The 26,484-nt window shown below is 44.0% G+C and overlaps 1 protein-coding gene across 4 annotated transcripts in view; it reads right to left on the bottom strand.

The window, feature by feature from the left end:
• Bach2 (BTB domain and CNC homolog 2) overlaps positions 1–26,484 on the bottom strand; it is a 337,625-nt gene that overhangs the window by 68,072 nt on the left and 243,069 nt on the right. For all 4 annotated transcript variants that reach the window (XM_021650826.2, XM_060373441.1, XM_060373444.1 and 1 more), the window contains one exon: positions 10,054–10,308. In XM_021650826.2, the coding sequence (XP_021506501.1) occupies positions 10,054–10,296 (243 nt within the window). In that variant the 5' untranslated portion in view covers positions 10,297–10,308. The remainder of the gene's footprint in view (positions 1–10,053; positions 10,309–26,484) is intronic.

Here is a 26,484-nt window from a genome sequence, read left to right as displayed (position 1 = left end):
CTTGGCTCCAATGCACTCCGGGTGCTGAATGCATTAACTTCTTTCACACCCCGCCTTCCCCGGGCTGTGCACAAAGTCCATCTCAGTCAGTAAAGTGCATAGTATTGCTAGCTAGCTTGAAAGTGGCCCAAACTCAGTCAGAGAGAGAGACTTTCAACAGATTTCAGAAGTCCATGGTTAAGTGATGAGTTTTACTATGTGCACTAAGTTAATGGGGACAAAAGGATCACTTCTGGGGTAACAGGAAACCAAGAATGTCAATACGTAATTGCTCCAATTCTCAAACAAGCCAACCCAATCCTTTATATGGCTTGGGGAACTGGTTAAGAACTAAAACAAATAACTCAAGTATTTGGCATTAACCTAGTCATGTACAGAGTCTATGCTCCTCCTGTGCTCCTAAGAACTGAAACCACTTTCCTTTTAAACTGACAACCACACATCACTCCATGCTTGGATAGAACACATTTTATTTAGAAATTCCTGAATAAATTTCCTGGCTCACAGCATGTCCATCAAACCAAAATCCCAGGTGTTTGTACCATCAGAAGGACGTCTTTGTTAGGCTTTCAGTGTTTATGACTATTCACCCACCAGAAATGCCGTGACCATCCTTACAATAGAGATGAAACCTGAAGCAGTCTGGTGACATTCTAAGCTTTGAATGGAATGTGAATCCATTAAGATTATTAGGTAGCTTTATTGATATCCTCGAACTTGCGCCAGTTGCTAAAACTGCCAAAGAAAAGACAGAACGAAAACTGGCCCCAGAACTCCAAATTTGGGTATTTTTGTGTGGACATTGTGTTTTCTCATGACCTGCTTCAAAATCACACTACGCTTGCCCCGTTTAATTACAGTCTCAGTTTTCAGGGAGCAAAGAGAAATAAGATACATAATCTAGTTTTCTCTTCCATTCGGGGTAGAGCCTAAACAGCCCACGCTTTCATTGGCAGGGCAGGACAGGCCATAACAGGGACTAAGAAAGCTCTTCCAGAAGTGCTGGATCAAATGAAGTGCCACTCCATCAAGAGTGACTCACCCATCCACTCAGGACTGATTACTCGGCACCCAGGAAGCCATGCTAATTGGACAGTGGCGTACTGCCAGCTCGTGTTGACATGACCTACAATTCCCTGGCTGCCAGCCATCCCATCTCTTTATCACACCTTTTTTTTTTTTTTTTTTTAAATCTGGTTGGGAAGTGAAATAATTTTTAAAAACTCTCTCAAGTGCTATTTAACTTCTTATCATGAATTAAAAGTTTAATTAAATACTCTGTTAGAGGCCTGGGTCCTATGATTAAATATGACAAAATAATAGTTATGATTACTGATCAAGCGAGGAACTTTATAGCTCTGAACTCTGTCTTAAAAGCTATTATTAACTTTAATTGAAACAGCTAAGAGTCTCCATTATAGGAGAAAGAAAGAAATGTAAGGGATATTTTGTTCATAAATAAAGAAAGGTTTAAAAACGAACTAATGCACAACTTAATTTGAACAACACTATGGTTAAAGACCATGTTACAAATCCATATCAAATCTTGATCATTGTTGTCATTTTAATATCAAGAATAAACAAGTATAATGAGAAGAAGCCTTAAAACTGCCTTTGGAATCAGGTCACTTAAAATACTTTTTATATGGGTCTTGTTTTTTGGTATATTCAAGTCCTGCCACTATGCCAAAAGAGGAACATGTTTCTGAATGTTTCTTTAAATAGGATTCACTAGCCTCAGGATTAAAAAAAAAAAAAAAAAAAAAAAAGAAAGAAAAAGCAACAGGTCTGAAAACAGCTTATGTGTCTCATTTAAAATTAGCCGTTGCTGTGGCTGTCCACATTGGTCTTCCCTCCTGTGGGCAGCAGCATCCCACAGTTCCAGAGAAGAGCCACAGCAGCCTCAGCCAAAAGCCTTTGCTTTTGTTCACCCCACTGAGACGAAGGCCCCAATTTCAGGCCTGGCAGTCACCTTTGCCTTACTATAAATAAATTCTGCCTTCAGGCATTTCAGAATTATCAGCACTTGATTCTAGCACTCAGAAACTTCCTACTTGCCTGTAAGTCGTTGCTTGGAATATTTTGCCTTCTTATTTATTTGCTTTTTTTTTTTTTTTTCATCTGCTGCCTAGTCTTACTAACGCAACTTGGAAAATTGCACCACAGCTTTTACTGAGGATTCTGAACTAAAAGCCATCTCACCAGAGAGGACTGTTCTTTCCTTTTATGGCAATAATAACACCTACTGTTTCTATAGCACCAGCCTTCCAAGAAGTTGAACATATCACGTTTCATTAATCTGAATGGCAACCTGCCTGTCAAGCTGGGATCTAGCATTGCTACTCTCTGCATACTCATATTGAAATTGAGGTCATTAAATGAAATTATTTTCCCAGGACTATAAACCCTGCAATAGTTAAGGTGTTGCGCTCTGTCTGCATCTTGCACACTATGCTTCTGTCCTAGGTTATTGCATACCCACTGTCCTCTAGGCTCCTTTGCTACTGACTCCTGTGAACATGTATAGCATCTTCTCAGAACTAGGGATGCTGACAAAAATGAATCTCAGATTTACACTGGGGCCTTTTCTGGAGTCTTATGGTTCCTTTCCTTTCCTGAACAGCTTGCCTTCCATTCCCATAATCCTTTCCTGCTTCCTAACTCAAGCATCTCCCCTCAATTCCTGGCTGCCAACATGACTTTTCTCTCCTTCCAGGAAGAATCTAGAAAATTCCAAGGATCAGAGACCTATAACCCAGGGTTAGACCTCACAGACTTATCACCCAGGTCCATCCTGCCACTCAGAGAAGGATAAAGGTCTAGTCTGTCCGTCCCTTGGCCAGTTGATCCCACCCTCTCCTGTGCACCCAGGGACATTTGTTTTGCTTGCTACATAATCAACCAAGTTTTCTTTTTCTTCCAGACATCTTCCATTAGCTTGAGTATTGGAATTGGTTAGCTCTACTGTAGTTACAAATCAAGCATCAATTTCTCTCTTCCTTTTTCTTTTGAGATGGAGGTCTCGATATCGCCTAGCTGAGTTCAAATGATTCTACTGCTTTGATTTTACGAGTGGCGGCTATTGGTCTTCTCCACCTCACCTAGCGAAAACACTAGAGTTTAATGGCTTAGCATGTAAGTCCATTTCTTACTCATGTTAGAATGTGATCCGAGGAAACAGAGAGGCTCCTTTTTGCAGAAGGCAACTCTTAATGTAGGACTCTCAAATGGCCAAAGTGCTGCCAGTAAGTAACAAATGAATGTGTGGCTTAAAATGGGACACTTCACCAAGCCCTCAAGGCTCAAGGAACACAGGAGAAGAATGTAAGTGCTGACGGATGAGGAAGGAAGCATGTTAGGCAATGTGGGCCACCTGGGTGCGAGACAGCCAATGGAACCCTGCACAAGAGTGCACTCTCCGAGGTTTTAGCAGGACTGGAGGAGGTCTTATGAGGCCCCTCCACTCTTTCTGAGGAGATTATGACTGTGAGTAGTTGCTGCTGTGGTGGGGTGGGTAGTATTTTCTTCAAGGTAGCCATCGGGGGACTAGTAATGTTCAGAGAGAATAGAAGGGGGATGACAGAGGGTAATGGGAGAGAATATAATTAGAATACATTATATAGACATATGAAATTATAAAAAAACAAAACAAAACAGTGATTTGAACCACTCATGGTTCAAATGGTTGTCCTCCACAGATGGTTGTCCTCCAACGGTGACTCTGGGATTCGGGCTTCGGCTTCGCTAAGTTTTTGGCTAGCAGCTACACTGATGAGAAGAGGCAAGAAGGTTGCAGACCTACTTTTAGCAGTCTCAGACTACAACTGACAAGCTGGTTCATCTTCATGCCATTGGCTACTCTTTGGAACATGGCCTACCTGGTTCCCAGCTGGAGCCTTCCTTCTCTCTCTCTCTCTCTCTCTCTCTCTCTCTCTCTCTCTTTCTCTCTCTCCTTCCTTCCTTCTCTCGCTCTCTTTCTCCTTCCTTCCTTCTCTCGCTCTCTTTCTCCTTCCTTCCTTCTCTCTTTCTTTCTCCTTCCTTCCTTCTCTCTCTTTCTTTCTCCTTCCTTCCTTCTCTCTCTTTCTTTCTCCTTCCTTCCTTCCTTCCTTCCTTCCTTCCTTCCTTCCTTCCTTCCTTCCTTCTTCTTTCTTTCCTTCTTTTTGTGTCTGGGAGAGGATGGGAAAGCGGTGTAGTACACACTCGTACTGTGGTGTGCAAGCATGTCTTTTCCTACTGAACAGAAAAACTACGTCCCCTTAGCTCCTGGCCCAGTTCTCTGCTTGCTTTAACAGTCAGGTGGAAGTAGGCTTTCTTTTCTCTGGAACACAGTGGGGTCTGTTCTCTGCTCACTGCAGTCACAAGCAGTATCTGCATTGCTGAGCGGCCTTCAATACTCTGATGTTCAAATTCCTAACTTCAGGTTAGACTTTGCCTGTGAATTTCATGGGCATATAAAACTGGACACTAAACACTTCTACTTGGATGCCAACAGGCACCTCAGACTTCATACACACAGGACTCCCAATCCTGATCAACCCTCTGCATCCACAAACTTACTCACCAGTCTTAACTGACTCAGCCAGTGGTAACACTACTCTTTCATTATCCTCAGAGTTACCTGTTTCTCCTTTATCTTCTATCTTACATCCTAGCTGTAAGGAAATCCCCTCAGCCCCAGGCTTACAGCACCAGAATCTGGCACTGACATCCCTCCCTGCTAGCGTCAGGGTTCTCCCATCAAGTCTTAGCCACACCCCTGTCTACTACCACTCTGGCTCTCCCTTGGACTCTTCCAATCTACGCACACACACAGTCATCAGAACAATCTCTTGTGAAACTCCTCAGCGGCTTCCCTGTATATTCTGTGCAAAGGTCAAGTGTTTGGCAGGGTCACAGCTGGCCCCATCACCTCTCTGGCAGACAGGGAATGCGGCCCCATTCCACCTTTCCCCATTCTGGTGCCGTGTCAGGCATTTGGGACTGCCTCAGCTACTGGACCCTTCCTTGTTGCTTCTCTGCCTCACTCACCCACTCAGCCACCATTCTCCTGCTGCAACATGGCTGATCCTTCATCTCCTGTCTGTCCTCAGAAGTCACCTTGTAAACAGGCCTTCCCTGGCTTTCCTGTTTAAAATCTCAATACCCGTGACTTGACATTCCACGGGCCCCTCCTCGATCTCATTTTCCCCAATGGCATCTAAAAAGTACATTTTCTCCCTACTGGATAGCCAGTGAGGGACACCTATAGCACTTGGAAGGGTCTTTCCTGGCATACAACAGGACCTGCACAAGTGTTTGTTTAATGAATGGATAAATGTTTGAGGAAATGGTCCAAGGAGACTGACTGCCTGACCCTTCATACCAGAGGGCACAGAGGTCCAAGCCCGTGCTCTGCCCAATGGCTTCCCAGCCTGGAAAACTTGCCTTTATGATTTTTCGGGCATGAGGTGCTGAACTGGGGAGCTGGAAGGGCTGGCTGTGTGGTCAGGGGTGGGTGAGTGTTTTGCCTTTCTCACTTGTGTTGCCCACCATGAACCCCCTTCCTCCTCTGTAGCCTCACACCAGGCTGAAGGATGATGACGTCCTGTGCTTTAGCATTAAGTACTTTTCATAGCGTTACAGACAGCAAGGACCATCCAAAGATAAGTGTGGCTGTCTTACTGCTTCTCTGGGGGTTCTAAGCCACCCAGAGACATTAATAACTCTTGTAGTTCTATAAAAGCTGCTGAAGAGAAGGCAGCATGAGCTTGCTGTGTGTGGCCCCTTCACTTGGCAGCACCATCCGGGATGAGCCTCACCACACCCTGGGGGCAGGACTTAACAGGCTCCTTTTTTCCATAGTCCTTTTGGGTCAGGGTTTTATCTCTTTTGAGAAAGGGTATCACTATTTATTCCTGCCTGTATTAGCCTTGAATTCACAGAAATCTGCTTGCCTTTGCCTCCTGAAGTTAAAGTATGCTGAAATTAAAGGTGTGTGCTACTATGCCAAGCTCTCTCTCATCTGAGACTTACGCTGGTCTGTTAACTCTCACTCCTTGACAATTTGGGACAGTTTCTTTTCTTATTATTTGTTATTTCTCTTATTATTATTTCAGTATTATTCTCTAATAATGAGCATACGTCTAAAATATTTATAACAGCTAAACACACATGGTTATGGGACTGGAGAGAGATGGCTCAGCAGTTAAGAGCATTGGCTATTCTCCCAAAGGACCTGGGTTTAGTTTTCAGTATCCACAGCAGGTGGCTCACAACTGCCTAAAACTCCACTTCCGGGGTACTTAACATCCTCTGGCCTCTGTGAACACCAGCCTACATGTGGTACATATGAATTCACTCAGATGTACACATATATGCACAGAAAAGTAAATAAACAAGTTGTTGAGAAAAATGTAAGGCCACATGAAAGGATATACTCATTTCTATCCCACAACCATCCTCTCTCTGTTTGAGCCTGAAGGACACGAGAAACAAGATTTAAAAAGGCGGCTGGCAGCAGGTCATTTCTGCCCCTTGAGGCAGAAATTCAAATTCAATGATAGAATTATATGAAGTTAAAAGATTTATGGGGTATGAATCTAATGCTTTTTTCTTATAGGACTCAAATACCAGTTAATTCCCAGTAGTTACTTTTTAGAGTGTTGCTTATTTATTTGCCATTTCATTCAGATTCTACGAAGTCATTCACCAAGCTAAGTGTGAACCTATAAGGAGGACTCTTCAGTTTGCAAGCAGCAAGAAGATAATGCCTAGTACACAGGGCCACGGACAAGCATTCTGAACAGGTGGGGAGGATCTTCAAAGCAGGCTTTGAAACAATCACAGATGGACAAAGGAAATGCTACTGGGGCTTGTTTACAGGTCCCACTATGTGGTAGTTTGAATAAGAATGGCCCCCATAGGCTCATATATTTGAATCCTTAGTCATTAGGGAGTGGCAGTATTTGAAAGGATTAGAAGGATTAGGAGGTTTCCTCCTTGTTGGAGGAAGTGTGTCACTGACAATGGGCTTTCAGGTTTCAAAAAACCTATTAATCACAATGCAGCTACTGCCACAGGGCCTGCCTGAATGCTGCTGTGATGATAATGAACTAAACTTCTAAAACTGTAAGCAAGCCCCCAATCAAATGATTTCTTTCATAACAGCTGCCTTTGTCATGGTGCCTCTTCACGGCAATAAAGAAGTGACTAAGACACACTAGAAAGACACCTAAGAGCTGTGTTGCTATTAATATAACTTCATGTTAATTAAGGGGAAATAACTGTAACTCCCTATAACTGAAGATTGCAGAAACATAAACAGTGAGATGGTTTTAATAGGTTAAGTCTGAGATGTCTCACAGGCACAAATGAAGGTGTGATTTCTAATGCAGCAGTGTTCATAGGGATCATGAGGGCTCTAAACTCATCAATGAACTAATCATGGCGGAACAGATACTCAGCTGAATGAACCACTGCAAGGGGCTGGAAACTATAGGAGGGACTTAGTTGGAGAAACATGCCATTGGGTGCCACCTTGGAGGGTATATATTGCTTGGTCCCTTGTCTGTTCTGTCTGCTTCCTGGTCATTATAAGGTGAGCAACTTTACTCTAACTATGCCCTTCTGCCATGGTGCTCTGGCCTAGAAACTACAGAACTAACTGATTGTGGACTGACACAGTGAGCCAAAAGAATTCTTCTGCCTTTAAGTTGTATTTTTTAGTAACTTTTTCCAGTGACAGAGGCTGCGCAGCAGAGGCTGACAAAGGGTGTAGATGACATAGAGTATGTGGACAGCAGTCGCTTTGTATGGCATAAGCAACAAGACTGGCACATACACACTTCACTCCTAACTCACCCAACTAACAAAGATCAAGCAGGCTTTTATTGGATGCCCGCAGCTACCGTCCTCTCACTCTGTACAGGTATGAGCAAGGCCATGGAAGGAGCATCTGTATCAATTTGTATAATTTAAGGGCTTTAGAATTTTAGGCATTCTTAAAAGTAAGAACCTGGCTCAGCACTCAGTAGGCAGAGGCAGGTAGATCTTTGTGAGTTCGAGGACAGACTGGCCTAAGACAGCTAGGGCTACATAGAGAAGCCCTGTCTCACAAAACAAAACAAAACACATCAAACAAACAAACAAGCAAAGAAAAACCCACAACAAACAAAACAAACAAACACCTTGGCTCAAAGAGATTAAGGAGACTGGATCCAAGTTATCAGTGGGAATAGGCTTGGGCTCAGGGTCTTATTCTAGGAAGTATGAGATGGGCTACCATAGCCATTGAAGATAGACTCACCACGTGAAGTGCTATTTTCACTTGTGTATGCGTATTTTAATATCTATTTTTAGAAATTAGTAACACGTACACATATGAATTGACTCTCAGAGATAAAACTATAGTGAGTAAACATCACGGCTCACCTCCTCTGAGACTGCTTTGAATAACTGGAGGTTTTGTAACTACTTCCAGAGAATTCTAGAGTTGGAGTAAGTACGGTGTTCTTGTTCCCATCTGGAGAAGACAGACCTGTGTCTGACCGGTACCTGCTGCTGGCTGGGCTGCGCTCACAGCGCTCACAGCTTTATAGTCATTGCCTCAGCTAATCCTAGAGACGACTTACTGCTTACTGCGCCTCCGTTTCGTGCAGGCCGGAAATGGCCACCCCTTTCAGGATCACTCTGCTGCCCTGTCTGCTCTTGTTACTAGCTACCTAACTGTCTGCTCCCTGACCTGACCCTGGTTACTGCGTCTTTGAATGATTTATCCTTTTCCTTCCTGCTCTACAGTGTGAAACATAGGAATGGAGAGGCTGATGGTGACTACGGAAGGATGCCTATGTAAGGCTATTTCACACTGGAGCAGCTCATCAGCTGGCCACTCTTCTGCCCTGTACAGGTAGCCACAAACGCTGTCTAACAGGAAACTGGAACATGGCATCTCTTGTACCCCACACACCTTTTTATTTTCTCTTGTGCTGGGGATTGAACATGCTAGGCAAATGCCTAGCACTGAGCTGCTTTTTTCCCCAGCCCTTTTGTCTGTTTCTTTCATGGTAGGTCAGAATGAGTTTTGGTGATACAGAGTACCTGGGAATGAAATAATCTTTAATGCTTTACGTTCTGGTCTTTGACTTCTTCTGAGGATGCTGAGAAGAAGCTGCAGAGTGGAGGAGGTGAGCCTGGACCTCACTGGCAAGGCCAACACTGTGAGCTGTGGCCCTGCAGGTTGTTGCAGCGCATGGCTGCGAACGGCTGCGGGAGGCTCTGGGATTGCGCCATGTGTCAGTGTTACACGGAGAGCACTCCACGCTGCACGGAAAGCGCACGGGTGCTCTCACTATCCCCAGTCTCCTGAAAGGACAGGGACTCTGAATGACTGAGGAATTGTAAAGAACTGGAAGAGTGGCCATTTTAATGGTTCACCATTGTGAGGCCCATCTTCTGGGTCCCTGCCCCTCAAACCATTGGACTGTCATCTCTGCTCAGAGCAAGCCCAGCTACTCATGTCCCCAAAGTACCAAAATGACTGTCCTCACCAAAGCAGCTGAGAAACCTGGGTAGGGAATATTTCCAATACTGATGAGAAAAGCAAATTTATACTTCTTAGAATCTCACTGCATTCATGGTGAGAATTGCTGGTTGCTTTGTTTTTCTCCTCAGTAAGGAAGGGCCTGTGAATTCTATCGCTGTTTTATTCTCAGGGGAAATCTAATGATCCATTTGAAAGAGAGAAGAAATAGCAATGATTCAAATCCTACTCAGAGGACTGCATCAGACTGAGGCTGAACTATTCAAAACCCAAAGTTCAAGTGAACTAGAAACCACGAGGGCTTGGGCCCCAGGTGAGGCTCAGTTCCCTTAAAGAAAGAAACACGCTCCCCTTTTATTCATGCCTCTAAGACTTAACTGTATCAAATAGAAACTGAGCATGCCACAAGCCAACATGTGGGTGATGCGGACACCAAGAGGAACACCACATGTTGTAATTTCCACCTCCTTTGCCAGCATTTTTTAAATAAGTCAATAAACCTACAAGAACCCCATGAACACACCAAGTAACCGTACCTCTTCAGGCAAGCTGACCACCAAGTCATCTTTTGTCTGTCCGACCAGTGCTTGCCAGAAGTATTCACTGCACGCAGCCAGCACAGCCCGGTGGGCCCGGAACTCCTTCCTCTCCACAATCAGCGTCACGTCACAGAGAATGTCCTTCTTCCGCTGGTCATTGAGGCCCAGGAGGATGTTGGCACAGTGGACTGTGGACTCATACACATACATGGGGGAGTCAGGCTTCTCATCCACAGACATGCCGTTCAAACCCTGGAAGCAAGAAGGGATGGGTCAGTATCCCACAGGGTGACAGAGAAGGTAGGAAAGACCATCATAGCGGCCGCCTGCCATGAGCCTGGCAGGGGGGACAGGGTTGCTAAGCAGCACAGTCACTCTGGGTGGACGTAACAGAGTCAGAGACATCTGGAAGGCTGCGGCCTATTGCTTCGCTCTAGCTCACTGCAGCTCTTCACCCCGCATCTTTTAATGGAATGCCTCAACATCGGGTAGTTTTGATTTCATTAGGAGGATAAAATGGAGCCTGTGTGTATACATAGTCAAATTACGACCTGAGATTTGTGTTAAAAGGGAAAAAGCATTTTGAAGTATTTGAAATGTTGTTTTGATGAAGTGCATGCACGTTCCTAAGTTGAAATTTGGCAAAGATGTTAAGTAGACTAAATATTTAATCGTGAGATATGATTTAATGAATGCACTAAACTCTATGTGCACCAAAGTGTAGCTGTGGTCTGCTATTTTACCGTGTTCTCTCCTTCACGGCAGAGCGCGAGCAATGCAGCACAGCAGTCACCGGTCTCAGATATGGAATTGTGCTGTCATTATCCCAGAGGACCCAATGAGCATCTTTAAGGAAACAATATTGCAGCAGGAACCATGGGAAAAGATACATTCAAAGTGAGATTATTTTTACAAAACTTCTTTGCTTTGAAGAGTACCCTGGGAGTAGTTTTAGAGTGCACTGTCCAGAACTGAAGCAAAGGCTGGGTTTCCAGTAATGCTTATTACCAGCACAAATCCCAGGAGCAGGTCCTTCTTTCTTCTATCTTTCCTCCCACTTTTGAAAACAGCTTTAGTATATGATACTGCAATATCTGGGGTATACAATTGCCCTTTTGCCATATGTATGCAACTGGCAAGTTATCAGTGCCATCAAGATGAACGCACCACCACCACCCCAAGTCTACTGCAGCCCTCACCCCTCGGCAGCGCTGCAACCCCTGCTCAGCTTTCTCACAGTGCGTTTGCCTCTTACAGAGTTACAGTTAAACGAAAAAAATGTAGAATTCTGCCTGAATTATTTTACTCAGAATAATTATTCTGACATCTATTCATGCTGTTGGATATATCAAAAATTTGTTTCTCCTTACACCCTTCTGTTAAGAATGTAAACTAGTGCAGCCATTATGGAAACCAGCACAGAGGTGTGTCAAAAAGCTAAAACTAGCCTATTCTTATGATCCAGATGTACAACATACACCAAACAAGTGTATGTTGGCAAGCTGCAGGGCTGCGCACACAACTGTGCTTCCTGCCGCTCTACTGAAATAGCCAGGAAATGGCAAGAGCCTAGATGCCAACAGACAAACTAATGAATAAAAAAATCGTGGTGCACACACACAGTAGAATTTTATCCCGCTTTAAGGAAGAATGTCATATTATTAGTAGGAAAATATGTGGAACTGGAAAGTGGAATTAGACCCAGAAAGGCAAATGTTGCATGTTTTCTCTTATATGCGTAATATATATTAGAAGGGGTCTATATTAAAAAGAGAACAAGAGAAAATAATAGGGGAAGGTAATATATTTCTCTTTCATATGCAGAATCTAGACTTAAACACACATTCATGCACGCATGCACGCACACACGCACGCACACACACACACACGCACACATACACACACACACGCACACATTAAACCAACCATGAAAACAGAAGAGGAAAAATTTGGAGGGAAGAAGGTGACCAGCAAGAGGTGGGGAAGGAAGGACAGGTGAGAGCAAGTTGGACATGAGGCAAGTATATGTATGAAAATACCATCGTATCAGGGAGGGTGGTTTAACTGAGGAGAGGATAGGAGGGGAGGGTAGAGGACGTGCAGATAACTAACACTAAGGATGTTTACAAAGGTCACATTTTTAGAAATCTCCTGTTTTACAAGCTTCCTAAATACACAAACATATAAACATGCTTAGCCGGAGGCACTCCACATGGGAGAGTATGCTCCTCCTGGAAGCCGTAAGATGCCAAGTAAAAAGCGCAGTATCAGCTGGGCGATACCTCTCCTCAAGATAGTGGCCAGAGGCATCCCAGGCACCCCTAAAACAATACAGGATTTTGTTATTGGTCTTGACTGCTCATCAGAACTTGATGTGAAGACCCTTTGACTGTCTGCCAAAACTTAGCCTTATTGCTGAAGATGTCACATGGATTTGACACAGAACCTGAAGAAATCAGGTTGGTATTGACCACGAGGTTTTCTTCCACCTGGCTAGCTTTCATAGTACCGGAAGTTGCTGTGTAGGCTACTGGAAGGAAATGTCACCAACTATCTGCGAAACTTGTGAATTACAATAATAACTGGCCTGGGAAGATATAACCACGGGAAATGTTAGGCAGGTAACCAACCTCTTTCTGACTGAATTTAAGTTCTTTTGTCCAGGAGGAAACAAATGCCTGATACTGTGAATTTGAACCCATGGTTAGAGAACTCCTAAGCCCCAGAGCTTAGGAACCTACTGCTATTATTGTGCTAAATAGACTGCCCTCTAAATTCTCTCTCTACCTATAGATTAGTGAGCTCTCAGACTTAGCAGAGAAGTTTCTTCTTTGTGTTTCGTCACTTAGCAAATGGTGGCTAAATGCAGAAACGTACAAGTGGTCTTACTACAGAGAATAAGTCATGGAGTGCTCAGAACCAATGAGGCAACTGGGTTACATCCCCTGAAAGGCTCAGGGAGGGTGGTGGAAGGGGGACAGGAAGATGCTAAGTGGCAGAGTTGGGGAGAGCTGGAACAAAACAGTATTTTATGTTTTCTGGCAGGACTGAGATGCTCATGAACTAATAGCAGCTGTGGCTGCCTGCAGTCAACATTCTAGCATAGAGGGAGAAAGAGTTCATGAGTCCCCATAAGTGAGGAGCAGTTGATTACTTCCTGGGTAGGGAAAGTCCGTTTTCTTTAATGGTGTGGCCTCTGGTAAGTTCACGTAGATGGCCATACAGCATGTGTAAATGGGCAGCAGAAATTCAATTTGATGGACTAGTTGAGAGAGAGATACACACACATACACAGAGACACAGAGAGAGAGAGAAAGAGAGAACACATGTAGTTTGGGAGTTAGGGAGGTATAAGCGGATCTGGAGAAGTTAGGGGAAATACTGGGAACATGATAAAAATACATTGTATGAAATTCTCAAATAATAAAAATATTAAAAAGTAAACACCACAGGCAAAATCCATTATCTTGTACACTAACTAAAAAAAAAAATTAAAAAAAAAAAAGTTACATTATTGCTGAATTGTATTTACTACATGGATATAGTTTAAATTTTAAGCCATTCACATCTGGGGATGGATACTTGGGTTGTTTCCATTTGGGGCCACTATAAACGAAGCTTCTGTGAACATCAGTGCTTATGTTCACATGGCCAGGTACTTGAGTTTCTCCAGGGTAAGGATCCACTGAGGGCAGGTATAAGTTTTTAAGAAAATGCCATTGTTTTCTCCCGTGGTTGTCCCATCCATCTCACTATTCCTGAGGATGCCTGAGCATTTGGTCCCTGTCATCCCTGCCAGCATGAGGCATGGCCAGTCCTCGTGACTCTGGGCATCCCTGTAGTTGCACTGGGATACCTCCCTGTGGTTCCGGCTTTGCAATGGCCGAGATGCCGAGCAGTTTCTGTGTTTCTCAGCCGTTGCCTATCCAGATTCTTTGCCTATCCACTTTTTAAATTTAATTCTTGTGGCAGGGTCTTGCGTTAGCCTTGGCTACTTTCAGCTCTAGCCCTTTCGGCTTCTGCTACAGGTGTGCTGGGAACACTCATGACACCATGCTGGACTCTTCCCATTTTGAATCAGGTTGTCTGTCCCCTACCTCGGGATTCTGACGGCTCTTCCTGCTCTCCACGGCCCTCTATGTGACAGGTTACTGTGTCTCCTCTACTGCTGCCTTCTTCTCCTAATAGTTATTTTCAAAGTTTTCCCTGGATAAAACCCAATTTTGTCACTTTAAAAAAATTGTGCTTTGGTGTCAAATCTAAAATAAAATTTTAGTGCTGTATGAATATTAATATTTTCACAGATTCATAACTGAGTATTCAATTATTGTTTTAAAGTATCAGCTGGTGATTTTTCATTGCTAATATATAAATACTTTTTTTTTTCATTTCTGAGATCAAACCCAGGGCCTCTTGCTGGAATTCTAGGCATGTATTCTACTACTAAGATACATCCCTAGTACCAAGAAATGATTTTGTGTAATGATTTTGTATCCTGAAACATTGCCTAACTTTCTTATATGTTCCATAGCCATTTCTTGAAGCTCCTCTAAGATTTTTTAAAGTTAAGACTATGCGATCTGTAAATAAAAACATTAACTCCGAGTTCCTTCTGATTGTTCTGGGCAAGCCTTTCCCCATGTCTGAGACGGCTCCTTGCTTACGCATGCTCATCAGCCCTCTGAAGAATACCGAAGGGAAATTTTCTGCAACCTTCGGGTTTCTCTGTGCAGCTCTACACTTTGCTCTCCTGCTTTCTGTCTGGCCACCCCCATGGGTCCAGATGCTGAGCTCCGTCCACTTGGCTTTAGAGTCAAAATGCTTTGCTTTCTTTTTGTTCCACGGTCTGGAAAGCCTCAAAGCAGTTTTCCGGGTTAGACCTTTACTATCTTTGAGGGACTGCTATCCTTTGCTGCCTAACACCCAATGTCAGATGTCATTAGAATGTGTGCTCATGTGCTCATGCTCATGGGCATGTGTGCTCATGTTGTTAGAGAGGCCAGAGGACAACCTCAGGCGTGTTCACCAGGAGCCATACACGTGTGTATGTGTGTGCATGCATGTGAGACTTTGCCACAGCATACATGTGGAGGTCAGAGGACAAATCACAGGTATGGGCCTTCCCTCTACCATATGGGCCCTGGGGACGGAAGTTACCACCCTCCTCCCCGCAGCCACCTCAATGACGCTCAGTTTATTAGTTATAATTTCGTTAGTACTTTAAAGCAATAACTTATCACATTGTTAATAGAGTGTAAGCTACACTCTGCTATAAATGCTGCTTTTCAATACCTAATTGCAGCGTTTTTGTGAGGAAAAACTTGGCATTTAAATAAAAATGAAGTATTTTTGTAGATTTGTTTGCCCACAACCAATTAAAAAATGAAATTAGAAGAAAAACATTGTAACAGACACAATTTAGTTAAAACAATCCTAATCATGGAATAAAGTCAAGGTCTCTTGGTGTCTGTTTAACACTAGGAAATTGCTGTTAAGTTTTTTATTACTGAGTGAAAAAAACACAATGTTTTCTATTGCCTTCCTTTTAAAAGATTGATTTTATTTTTAATTATGTGCATGCATGTCTGCACGCGGGGTCCTGGCTGGTTTTATGTCAACTTGACACAAGCTGGCGTCATCTGGAAAGAGAGCCTCAACTGAGAAACAGCTTCAGAAGAAACAGCCAGAGGCCGTTTTCTGCATTGTGATTGAGGGGGAGGGTCCCAGCCCACGGTGAGTGGGGCCGTCCCGGGCTGGTGGTGGCTTCTACCAGGAGCAGCACCCCCCCCCCCCGTGGTCCCAGCATGAGCGCCTGCCTCCAGTTCCTGTCACGGTTGAGTTCCTGTCCTGGCTTCCTTTGGTGATGGACTAGGATGTGGAAGTGTAAGCTAAATAAACGCTTTCCTCCCCAACTTGCTTTTTGGTCATGGTGTTTCACCGCAGCAATAGAAACCTTAACGTGTGGCTATGTGCATATAAGTGCAGGTATCCGCAGAGGCCAGGAGAGGGCATTGGATCTCCTGGAACGAGAGTAACAGGAAGTTAGGATCCACTGATGTGTGGCTGGGAACAACTCAGGTCCTCTGTTCAGAGCAGGATGTGCTCTTATTGCTGAGCCAGCTCCCCAGCTTCTCTACTGTCTTCTAATTGGAACATTTCCAGACATTTTTAAATCTACCATACAAAGTCAATTCCTGATTTTTTGTCTCCATTCTCAAATATTACCTTTGGTCCTACCACATCCAGTGTTTTTTTTTCTATTAGTCTACACAATGTACTGAATTTAAACATTATAACAGGTTATATGTAGCAGACAACAGTCAAAACCTGGTGAACAGCTAAGGTTGTAGGAAATAGATGCCCACTCAAGTTACCAGAAGAAGGGATTAATAAGGGCTATGTCATTTTACAAATTTATTTATGGGTAATCTGCATTATCATAACTACACTGGTTGTGGTTAAAGACAGAGGGTTGCTTTGAAGAATTCAAAACTGTAAACTGAGTGAAATAAAAAAATGGAAGAAAATACAGAGAGCAATGACAGTGAGGTGCTGTAGAAAGAACACTGGCCTCTGCTTCAGCCATGCCACTGCTCTACAGATTTGGACAAACTCCTTCACTCTGTCCCTGCTTCCGGGTTTATGAAATGTAAAGCATGGACCACGATGCCAGCTGTGATCTTTCAGATATAAAATCCTGTGGCTTTCCAGGAGGCTGCGAGGAAAATAGACTTAAGGGAGTGCAGACAGGGGTTACTGCCTTTTAGTTGACTGAAACTTTTTTTGGCCGTTTGAAGACAATTTATGAATGTAATTTCATTTTGTAGAACTTGCATCAAATAAAAACTTGCCTCTGAAGAGCTCATTGTAGGAAATGAAGTAGATAATGTACAAAGATTTCTGGGCTGGGGAGAAAGAAGGACTCCTGTCTCCTGCTCTGCTGCTCTCAGATTAGGAAGCTCTCTCAGGATGCACCATGACCTTCCTAGGGAGGGCAGCAACTTGCTTGAAGTGAGAGTATATTTCAGGGAATGGGAACTCAGTGCAGGCGACACTTAGGTACAGCGTGGAGACGTGGTGCTGTCAGGGCTCCAGGCCTTAACCTGGAGGATTGTTCTGGGAACAAATCTGGCAAGCAAATAAGAACTAAGGAATATGCTACCACGGCAATTCAGTTGGGGTTCCATTGAGGCCTGAGGACAGTCCGAATCTCTGCAGAGAGGAACAAAATCATGTCCTATTAGGAGACGTAGCCATTAATAGTGGCAGACTAAGACCACTGCACCCAGGAGCCAGGCAAGGATACAGAGCCCCCAGACAGATGGGAGGTCTCGAGAAACAAACCTTTTTTTAAGAGGGCTGGGTTTAGAAAAGAATGGGGTTAACTGCCATATGTGGAGTTCCAGGTGACAAAGTAGGTTCTAAAAGCCACATTAACATGGATATCTGTTCATCTGGCTAAACCATCAAGTGAGATTTGAAGACATTTAAACACTATTAATTCTGTTTATTAAACAATATGAACTGAAATCTGTTTTGGGGTGCTGCTGGGGATTGAACCTAGGATCTTCCACATGACCGCTGTCTTAGATTTCTATTGCTGGGATGAAACACCAAGACCAAAAGGAACAATAAACAAACAAACAAATAAACAAACAAACAAACCAAAAGGGCTTATTTCACTTATACTTCCACATCACAGTCTATCACTGAGGAAAGTCAAGGCAGGAACTGAAGCAGAGGCCATGAAAAGAGTGCTGCTTACTGCTTTGCTCCTTGTGGCTTGCTCAGCCAGCTTTCTCAGACCATCCAGAACCACCTGCTCAGGGGTGCCTCTCTCCCTGAGGGATGGGCCCTCTCTCCCTGAGGGATGGACCCACCCATATCAGTCGACAATCAAGAAAATGCCTCACAGATCACAGGACAGTCTGATGGGGACATTTTCTCAATTGAGGTTTTTCTTCCCAAAGGACTCTAACCTGTGCCAAGCTGATGTAAAAACTAGCCGGCACACTAGACAAACACTGAAATCCATTATCATATAAATGGACGCTAGACTTTTATTTAGTGATTTTTTTTCCGGATGTTGTTACTGGATTCTTGAGTAATTCTTTCTGCTACCGTTAATTCCATTGTCCTCCTCTTACTCTTTACATCTCAGCCGACTCTTCAAGCATGAAGGAACACACTGTTTCTCAGCCCTTTCTTTCTTCCCTCAGCATCATGTGTTTCTGTGGAACACTCATCTGCCTTGGCTCTTCCATCGCTGCAGTACCGAACACACTGCTTTCTGTTTCACTCCCATTCCTAATGTTAATTAAGCAACACTTGCCGTTAATCAGCAGGGACGGCAGGATCTAAGAATGAACTACTTCACAGGGTGGGAGCAAGGATCCCAGAATAGCATGCTGTAGTCTGACAGCCAGTCTTTACTCTATGCAGTAGACAATGTGTTAAAGTATGTAGACATTAGCTGAAGTCAGATTGTGAGGAAGCTTTCCAAAGGTTCTGATTTGGGTTTTGGCTGATCTCATTCTTTTCCCATGCCAAAAACCCCAGCTGCACATGTGCAGAGCACATACATACACCCCAATCTTTCCCTCATATGGCTCATCAAGGGAAGCTAATTACTACTGTATTATCATAGCATGCTCGCCCCTCAGAAGAAGCTACGGGTCCACAGCTCTCATCAGTCAAAATCGCAGTATTAATGAATGCAGAGTCACTTATTAACTGAAGATCTTCATTCATTCCTGGATCATATTCAGATAGTAAAGTGTCTAACAGTTCTAATGTTAAAAGTATAATTCACAAAGTTAAAAAAAATCCACAGTGGGAAATCTGAAAAGCTGCAATTCACAAAAAAGTAGAACGTTAAATTTTACAGACAACCTGTCATGTCTAGAATGCTTGGGATGAAAAAAAAATGAATATGACTTGTGGGTGAAGAAAAGGAGTAAATTATAAACCATTTCACTTGGTACTCCCCCACATTTCTTCCAGTGCATTAAGAAGATACTTCTGTGAATCAAATACTAAATTATTTAGTAATTGCTGAGTGAATTTCTGCTTTTATCAAGCATTTGGAAGTTATTTACTGTAGACCTATAAGGGTTGGTTTTCAGAGGAGAAAGTTAACAAATCTATAGAGACTCAGGAGTGCACAGAGCTATTGAAATGGCTTCGGTGTTACTTTTGGATTGGAAACATTTTCTAAGCACATCAAAGTTCCCACTGAAAGTGAAAAGCAGTTTAACTTCAGCATTTCCTAATGGAAAAGTAAGTGCCTGTTGCTTAATGTCACTAATGCCTCAGACAGCTAAAGGGAGGGCCTGTCGTGGAACAGCTAAGACGTTCCTTCTGCTCTGTTTACTCAACCCCTCCATCTGTCTGTCTTCTGCCTAGTGGCAAGGGAGCTGAAATTTAAGGCTGCTGTTGGGACTGGAATCGTTACAATTGTATCATCAAGTCCTTGATGGTTCTCAAAGGTTTCCTAGTTCAGTGTAAATGCCTATTCCCCTTGATCTTTCCGGAGGAACTTCGATTCACTAGCACCTTTGTGACAATTTTTTTTAAATGTTTTATTTTTTAAATTGTACAGTTGAGAAATCCACCCAAATTTGAACACAGAGCAATCATGAGAAGCTCTGTATCTTTGATGGCTGTTCTGTTTGTGCTTTTAGACAGATCTTTTAGACAAAATACAAAATATTCTAAACTCCAAAGCACCCAATAAGATAGTAGTGTCTCATTCTAACTTTTCATCTTTAAATAAAATTTGAGTGGAGAGGCAAAGCCTTCAAAGATGCTGTTCTGGAAAATATACTACAATGGGAGAGGTGGACTGTAATGAATCCACTTAAGGTATTAAATAAAAATTGTACATAACCATCAGCTTGCAAAGAAGTCGAAAGTTTGACAACAGTAAGTTTATGATGCTGTGAAGCAACAGGAATTCTTGTTTGTTGATGATATTTGGTTTAATGCCTCTGGAAATCAAATTGCATTGTCTAGTGAAGTTGAAGGCGTACAGGGACTAGCACCCAGTTTCTCTCCTAGGTTACAGTGGAGATACCCCTGAGCTCCTAAGTGGGACATCCAATAAGGGCATTCACAGCATCATTAAGTATAATAACCCTTTAGTAGAAGCAATATAATGTCTGTCAGTAGCACTGAGGAGGTATGTAGTCTTTATATATTTCTATCATGGAACAACAGCTAATTAGAGCCACATGTAACATGCAGATAAATGCCACAAACCTAATGTTGAGTGTTAGCCTACAGAAGCAAAAACCGTAATATTCATCCCAACTCCATTACTGTGTTAAAACGAACAAATCTAACACCCAGCCATACACAGTATTTTGAAATAAACTATCTGTAGCCCCCAAAACTTCATATATCGAAGCCCAAACTCTCAGCATGGTGATCTTTGGAGGCAGGGCTTTGGGAGGTTGTTAGATCATGTTACAATGGTGGAGTCTTCCTAAAAAGGGTTAGCTCCACAATAAGGGATCCTCTCTCACTCACTTTCTGCTACACAAGGACACAATCAGATAATGGCTGTCTAAACCAGTAAGAGCCCCTACAAGAACCTGACCTGCTGGTACCCTGGCTCCAAATTTCCAACCCACACCACTGAGGATAGATGCTTGTTATTTGAGCCATCTAGCATGGAACTTTCTTATTCTCTTTTGTATCCACAATCAACTTTACAAAAACAAAGTCTTCCCCCAAATAGAAGGGACCAGGATCCCTAGGATCCACAGCCTGTCCCTCAATAAACTATTTTCAGAGATCCACACTCTCCTGTCTCACAAAAGCCAAACCAGTTCATACATTTCTATTTTCTTATTTATAACATGAAGAAACAGGTGAATTCAAAGTACTCCTAGCTAGAGCATCTGTATTTCTATAAAAGCACACCAGCACTGGAAAAGTCTCGAAACACAAGCATTTCTAAACAGTTCCTAAGAAGAAGTGAAGATACGTTGAAAACTATGTAACTGCAGTGTCCAGTGGGACAGAGGGACTTGCTCATTCTCACCTCACTCAGTGCTCTGGGAGGCAGGGCCAGAGGATGTTGGTCCTTCTTCCTCCTGCAAAGCTGCTCAGTGATACCAGGTGAAATAACACTGTTTAGGAGACTAGGGAGAAGGCCACAGCTTGAACTGAACAGTAAGGTTCGACATAAACTATTACTGTCAAATGGATGCGGGCGTGGAAGTTGCCGTGTGAATGAGTCTTTATGCCAGGCAGGAAAACACGAGTGGCCACTCTCAGTGATGGCCGCGTCATGTTGTAGGGGACTGTTGGGGGAGAGGATTGTGGTTTTGGGGAAGGCACACAATAGGTCAAGCAGCTGTCTACCCTGTTCTTCCCCGTTGATGGTTCTTTCTCTCTCATTCTTTTGTGTTACTCTTTCCCTCTAAGGGTGCAGTGACCCTCTTGTCTAGTCTTCTGGGTCAGGCCATTTCTCTACTAGTGGTCACACTTCTTTTCCAAATTTTCCCATCGGTTTGCCTCTGGTGTCACTTTTCCATGTTCTCCATTTGTATTCCTTTCTCATACATCAAGTTCTGCTTCCCATTAGCATCGGCCTCTTAGAGGACAGAGAAATGTCATCTCTTTTCTACCTTTTTTTTATCAGGGCATCTGTGTAAAATATTCTCTCTCAAAGCCCCCTTCTAGCCAGCAGAATATTCCCCTAGAGCTTCACGCTGTTAACGTGAGAAGAATCTGTGAACAGCGATTAGGAAGCTAAATGAGGGTGGTGGAGCCTGTTTACTTCATTAAGGTTCCTTCAGGGAAAATTTGAGGACGGGAAACTGAGAGATAAGGGTTAATACTAGAAGAATAAAAGATCCATTTGACTCAGAGCAATCTTTAGTCTGCCTGGATTCTATCAGACACCCTTCTCCATGGGGAAATCATTACAGAGAAATGACAGGCAAAGTGCACCATAAAGCGCCTGAGTCAAACCACAGGGAGGATGACTCAACGGATCACTTTACATTTTAATAGAAGGCGCTGCAGATCTGTACCAATGCTCGGTTCCACAGGGGCTCGCTTCTCCTCCCCAAAACGTCTCCATCGGGTGGGAGGGGAATTCCCAGAACCTAGCAGAAATTATTCTGTCTCAAAAAAGAACCGAGTCAAAAACTCACAACAGATTCAGAGATTGAGAAAAGACAACAGATAGTCAAATGTGGAAATGGGGGACTGTAAGCCTGCTTCGTTCTAGCTTCATCATGACTGTCAGCACTAAGACAGAAGAGAGAGACTGGACTCAGTCATAAGTAGGCTTTAGATGGGTTGGGGAGCCAGACACAAAAAAAGAGGAGAGAAGGAAGGGAGGAGGAGGGAACAGGATAGATTTGAGAACAGAACACTGAGAGGCTATAAATAAAAACAATTTTGCTTTTACTGAATCAGTTTCAAGTGAGTAACCATGTCGCTGTGGCTAGCACAAGTTAGTGCCTGCAGATGCTGACGTGTAAAACGAAGCAAAGGTGGATTCAAGTGGCCATGGTTAGCATGGTAGAGACTGCATCACTGACGCCAAGTCCTTCTTTGTGCCCAGAAGCCCCGGACACACAGTAAGCAGAGGTCTGCCTGTAGGTTATGGGCATTTGCACCCAGATGATTATTCACTCTTGTGATGTCTGCTGATGTCCTCCCAGGGCCCTGAGAGGGCACAGGGCTTATAGGGTGAAAAGCAGTCACAGCTGCACAGGCTGCAGAAATCAGCCTTTGCGGAAGGTTCTTTATATATGTTTTCGTCCTGATGTAACCGATCAATGTTATTAGTGTGTATGGCATGTGAACGGGTGCATGACTGTGTGACACAGTAAGCACGAGGAAGGCAATGGACAGCCTCCAAGAATCACTTCTCCTTCCTTTGCGGGATCCGGTCCTCAGGCTTGCGAAGCACTTTTACCTGTTGAACCATCCCTCTGGCCCATGAAGAGATTCTGAATAAAGGAGAACGTGCTTCCCCCCACCCCCACATTAGGTCTTATGGATACATTTTGTTCTGACACATTGTCTTCTCTATAGGAATGCAAGGAGAATGGAGGAGGCTAAGACTGTACCTGAGTCGCCTGGTAACTAAGGACATAAAAGCACAGCACACCAAAATCAGGCAGCATCTCATCAAAGCTCATTCAGGTAGTATTCTGAGAAAGGCTTGTGGATGTCCACTGAAGTCTGTTCCACTTAAAAGTGATTAAACTCCCAAGGTGAAGATGTGCCAGCTGTCTGTTAAATATCGCATCAGGTAATACAAGGGCGTGCAGGGACCATCTGCCACCACACAGAAGGTCAAACGGAGGTGGAGGATTAACACGGGGGAAAGGCTCTCCCGAGAGCATGTGGGAAAGGCAGAGGTCAGCAAAGCGGGGTTGGGGTGGGAGGACAGAATGTGCATGGAGCTTTCCAGGTGTCTGCCCTGCCCTTGGCATCCTCCTAGTGTAAGGATTATTATTACCCAAAGTGACATACACGCTTCACCACTCAGAGCTTGCTGTTTTACAGAAAGCGCTCCATGCCTGGCTCCTGGTTGGAGTATCGGTCTCTGCAGCACCCCCTGGGCCCCGGTTTTTTGGCTCTGTTGTTCTCCTTGTTGAGTCCTTGTCCTCTCCAGGTTCTTCTATCTCCCTCTTATTCCATAAGGTTTCTTGCACTCTGCCCAAAGTTTGGCTATGAGTCTCAGTACCTCCTTTGATACCCTTCTCCCTGGCGGGTGCAGCCTTACCAGGCCACAGAGGAAGACAACACAGCCAGTCCCGATGAGACCTGATAGGCTAGGATCAGATAGAAGGGGAGGAGGACCTCCCATATGAGTGGACTAGGGCAGGGGTATGGGGGGGGAAGAAGGAAGGTGGGTGGGACTGGGAGGAGACGAGGGGGGGGGCTACAGACGGGATACAAAGTGAATAGATTGTAATAAAAACAAAACAAAATAAAAACCAGAAAGCACCATGCCACATGACTGACACTACCTTACATAATATCTTCTGGATAAAGCAAAATGTATCAAAGAAAGAACTTGTTTTTATTTGCGCTTATGTGTGTTTGCCTGCATGCCTTTATGTGCACCACGCTCATGAAGACATCTTTGGAAACAGAGGAGGTCATGCGAGGCCCCCTGGAGCTGGAGTTGTGAGCTAGCTGCTTTGGGCGCTGGGAATCAACCCAAAGTCCGTCTGCAAGAGCAGTATCACTTTAAACCAGGGAGCCATCTTCCCAGATCTGTTTTCTTACTCTTTTACACAAAGTCAAAATTTGTACTGTCATAGGGGTAGAAACACATTTTCCTGACTGGTCAGGAGTGAGTGCCTCAAGGCCATTTGGGTGTGCCAAGAGTCAGAGGTGCCTTAGTCTCTTGAACCCACACAGCACCCACTTTCCACTTCTCCTCTCTTCCCTAAACCGAGGGCCACCCTTTGATTCCTGATTGCCACTTTCTAGACGACAGATGTTGGCACATTAACTAGCTTGTGTAACTCTTGTTCTCTCTGACTACAGAGTAAGACTAACTGAGATGAAACAATATTCAGAGCACGGCTCGCTTTTGTACGTGCAAGGTCCTTTGTCTGAGGTAACTGCCCCTCATTGAGTTACAGCTCCTCAGTCCCAACCTATCAGCACAAGAAACATTTTTTTTTGTCTATTATTTATATTTGTAAATCTGTACCTATGGAGAATTTCTCCTATGGAGGTAAACGGGATCGTGGGAAGAACGGTGCCTGTTTCATTTGCACACATTTTCTTTTTAACTTGGGTAAAAGCCAATTTGCTTAATTTCCGTTCAAGGCTGCAGGGATGGGACAAAGTGTGTGCTGTCATGCTTCTTGGCAGCCCTGGCCATGACATCACTGTAGCCTGCCTTCCACAATGTCCCCTAGAGACCAGGAAGGCCACAGAAAGAAATGGATCTAAGAGTGCTCTGGGTAGAAAGAACCACTCGGCATCCAGCAGGAACCGTCCTCATCACTGTTTGACTAAACCTACAACAATTACACCAAGAAAGTCTTCTCTTCCGGACACTTACTCCTGATGCATTTCTCTCTGGTATTAAGGAAGTGCCTGGCAGATGGGAACTCGTGCAGACCTGTACCTAACAGCAGTTCCTAAAACCTTCTCCCCTTCCTATTTGTTACATGCACGTGCCTTGAAAACCCCTCTTTCTGGGACAGGCTTTCCTTGAGTTCTCCATGCTGCATCTTCCATAATTCTGCACCTTCTTTCACTGTTAGAGATATGTGTGCTTCCTCTGGGGCCTGCCTGTCTGAATCCGAATGCTGATCATGCTGTCATCTCAGGAAGCCATGGAAACTCTGGGTAGGGATACTTCACCAGCACGCAGTTGCCACACAGAGTGAGTGACTTAATGCACAAGCACATGCAGTGGTTGGAAGAGGCCGAGGTGGAATGCAGTGTTCACCAAGTACCGCACGCACACAGCGGAGGGAGGCAACGGCTTTGGGCACAGGCTGGAGACAGCCCGTTTGGATCTTCCGTCTCATCTGCTGCAGAACCGCAGACAGGCCATTTAGCTTTTCTTTGCCTCATTTCCCACACTCTTTAAAAAAAGTGTGCGATAAAGAGCATCTATTTGATAGGGTTCTGAGGATTAAACCATTGCACATTTGTTCACTAGTTCACTCCATACCTAGGAAGTGGTCAATAAGCTTAGTTTTCCCACTGCACCAACTTTTAAGCTTCTCCCTTCACCCCCAGACTGACCATGGCTTATATTTTGTAATGTGCAGTTCCCACTTTTAGCACTGCCTCCTGCCTCCTTCAGACTCTGTAGATGAATTCCCATCTCTTTGAGTTACAAAAGTTCTCAAATTGCACATATGTATTTAGGGTAAAGAGTGTGGTTAGGAGCCTGCATTTTATCTCCACAGCAGTTGATCTAAAGCCTCCCCCAAAATACCACTGGGAAACCCCACATTGTGAATTTCTAGAGCTGGTGATCTCAGCAGATTGTTTACATTCTCTGAGTCTCCTTATATGTGAGGTGAGGACAGCATGTGTCTGCTGAGAGGCTGCCTTGGGATGGAGAGTGACTGCTCAGTCTCTGGTCACCTTCAGGCCTTGGCTCATATACTGCCTGCTCAGTGAGTTGTCCCAACGCCCTTAGTCATACATCTCCAGCCTCTGGCTTGTACCCTCCAGACTCACTCTGGAAGTGAAGTCACATAAAATCACACAAAGAGAAGGGCTCAACTGCTCTCAAACTGTAGAGCATCTTTAGGCATCACTGCATATAAGGTGGATGTTGTAGAATATAGTTTAGCCGTTCTAGTCTGCCGGTAACATCCCTATTCCTGCTTTTTGAAAGATCATTTGGACCCCACACACTTAGAAACACAGATTTCCACCTCAACCTGCCAAGAGGCTTTTCTCAACAGTACT

Source organism: Meriones unguiculatus, chromosome 20 (assembly GCF_030254825.1).
Source record: "Meriones unguiculatus strain TT.TT164.6M chromosome 20, Bangor_MerUng_6.1, whole genome shotgun sequence".
NCBI lineage: Eukaryota > Metazoa > Chordata > Mammalia > Rodentia > Muridae > Meriones > Meriones unguiculatus.
Note: the sequence above shows the minus strand (reverse complement) of the source record. Positions and strands in the feature narration are given on the sequence as shown.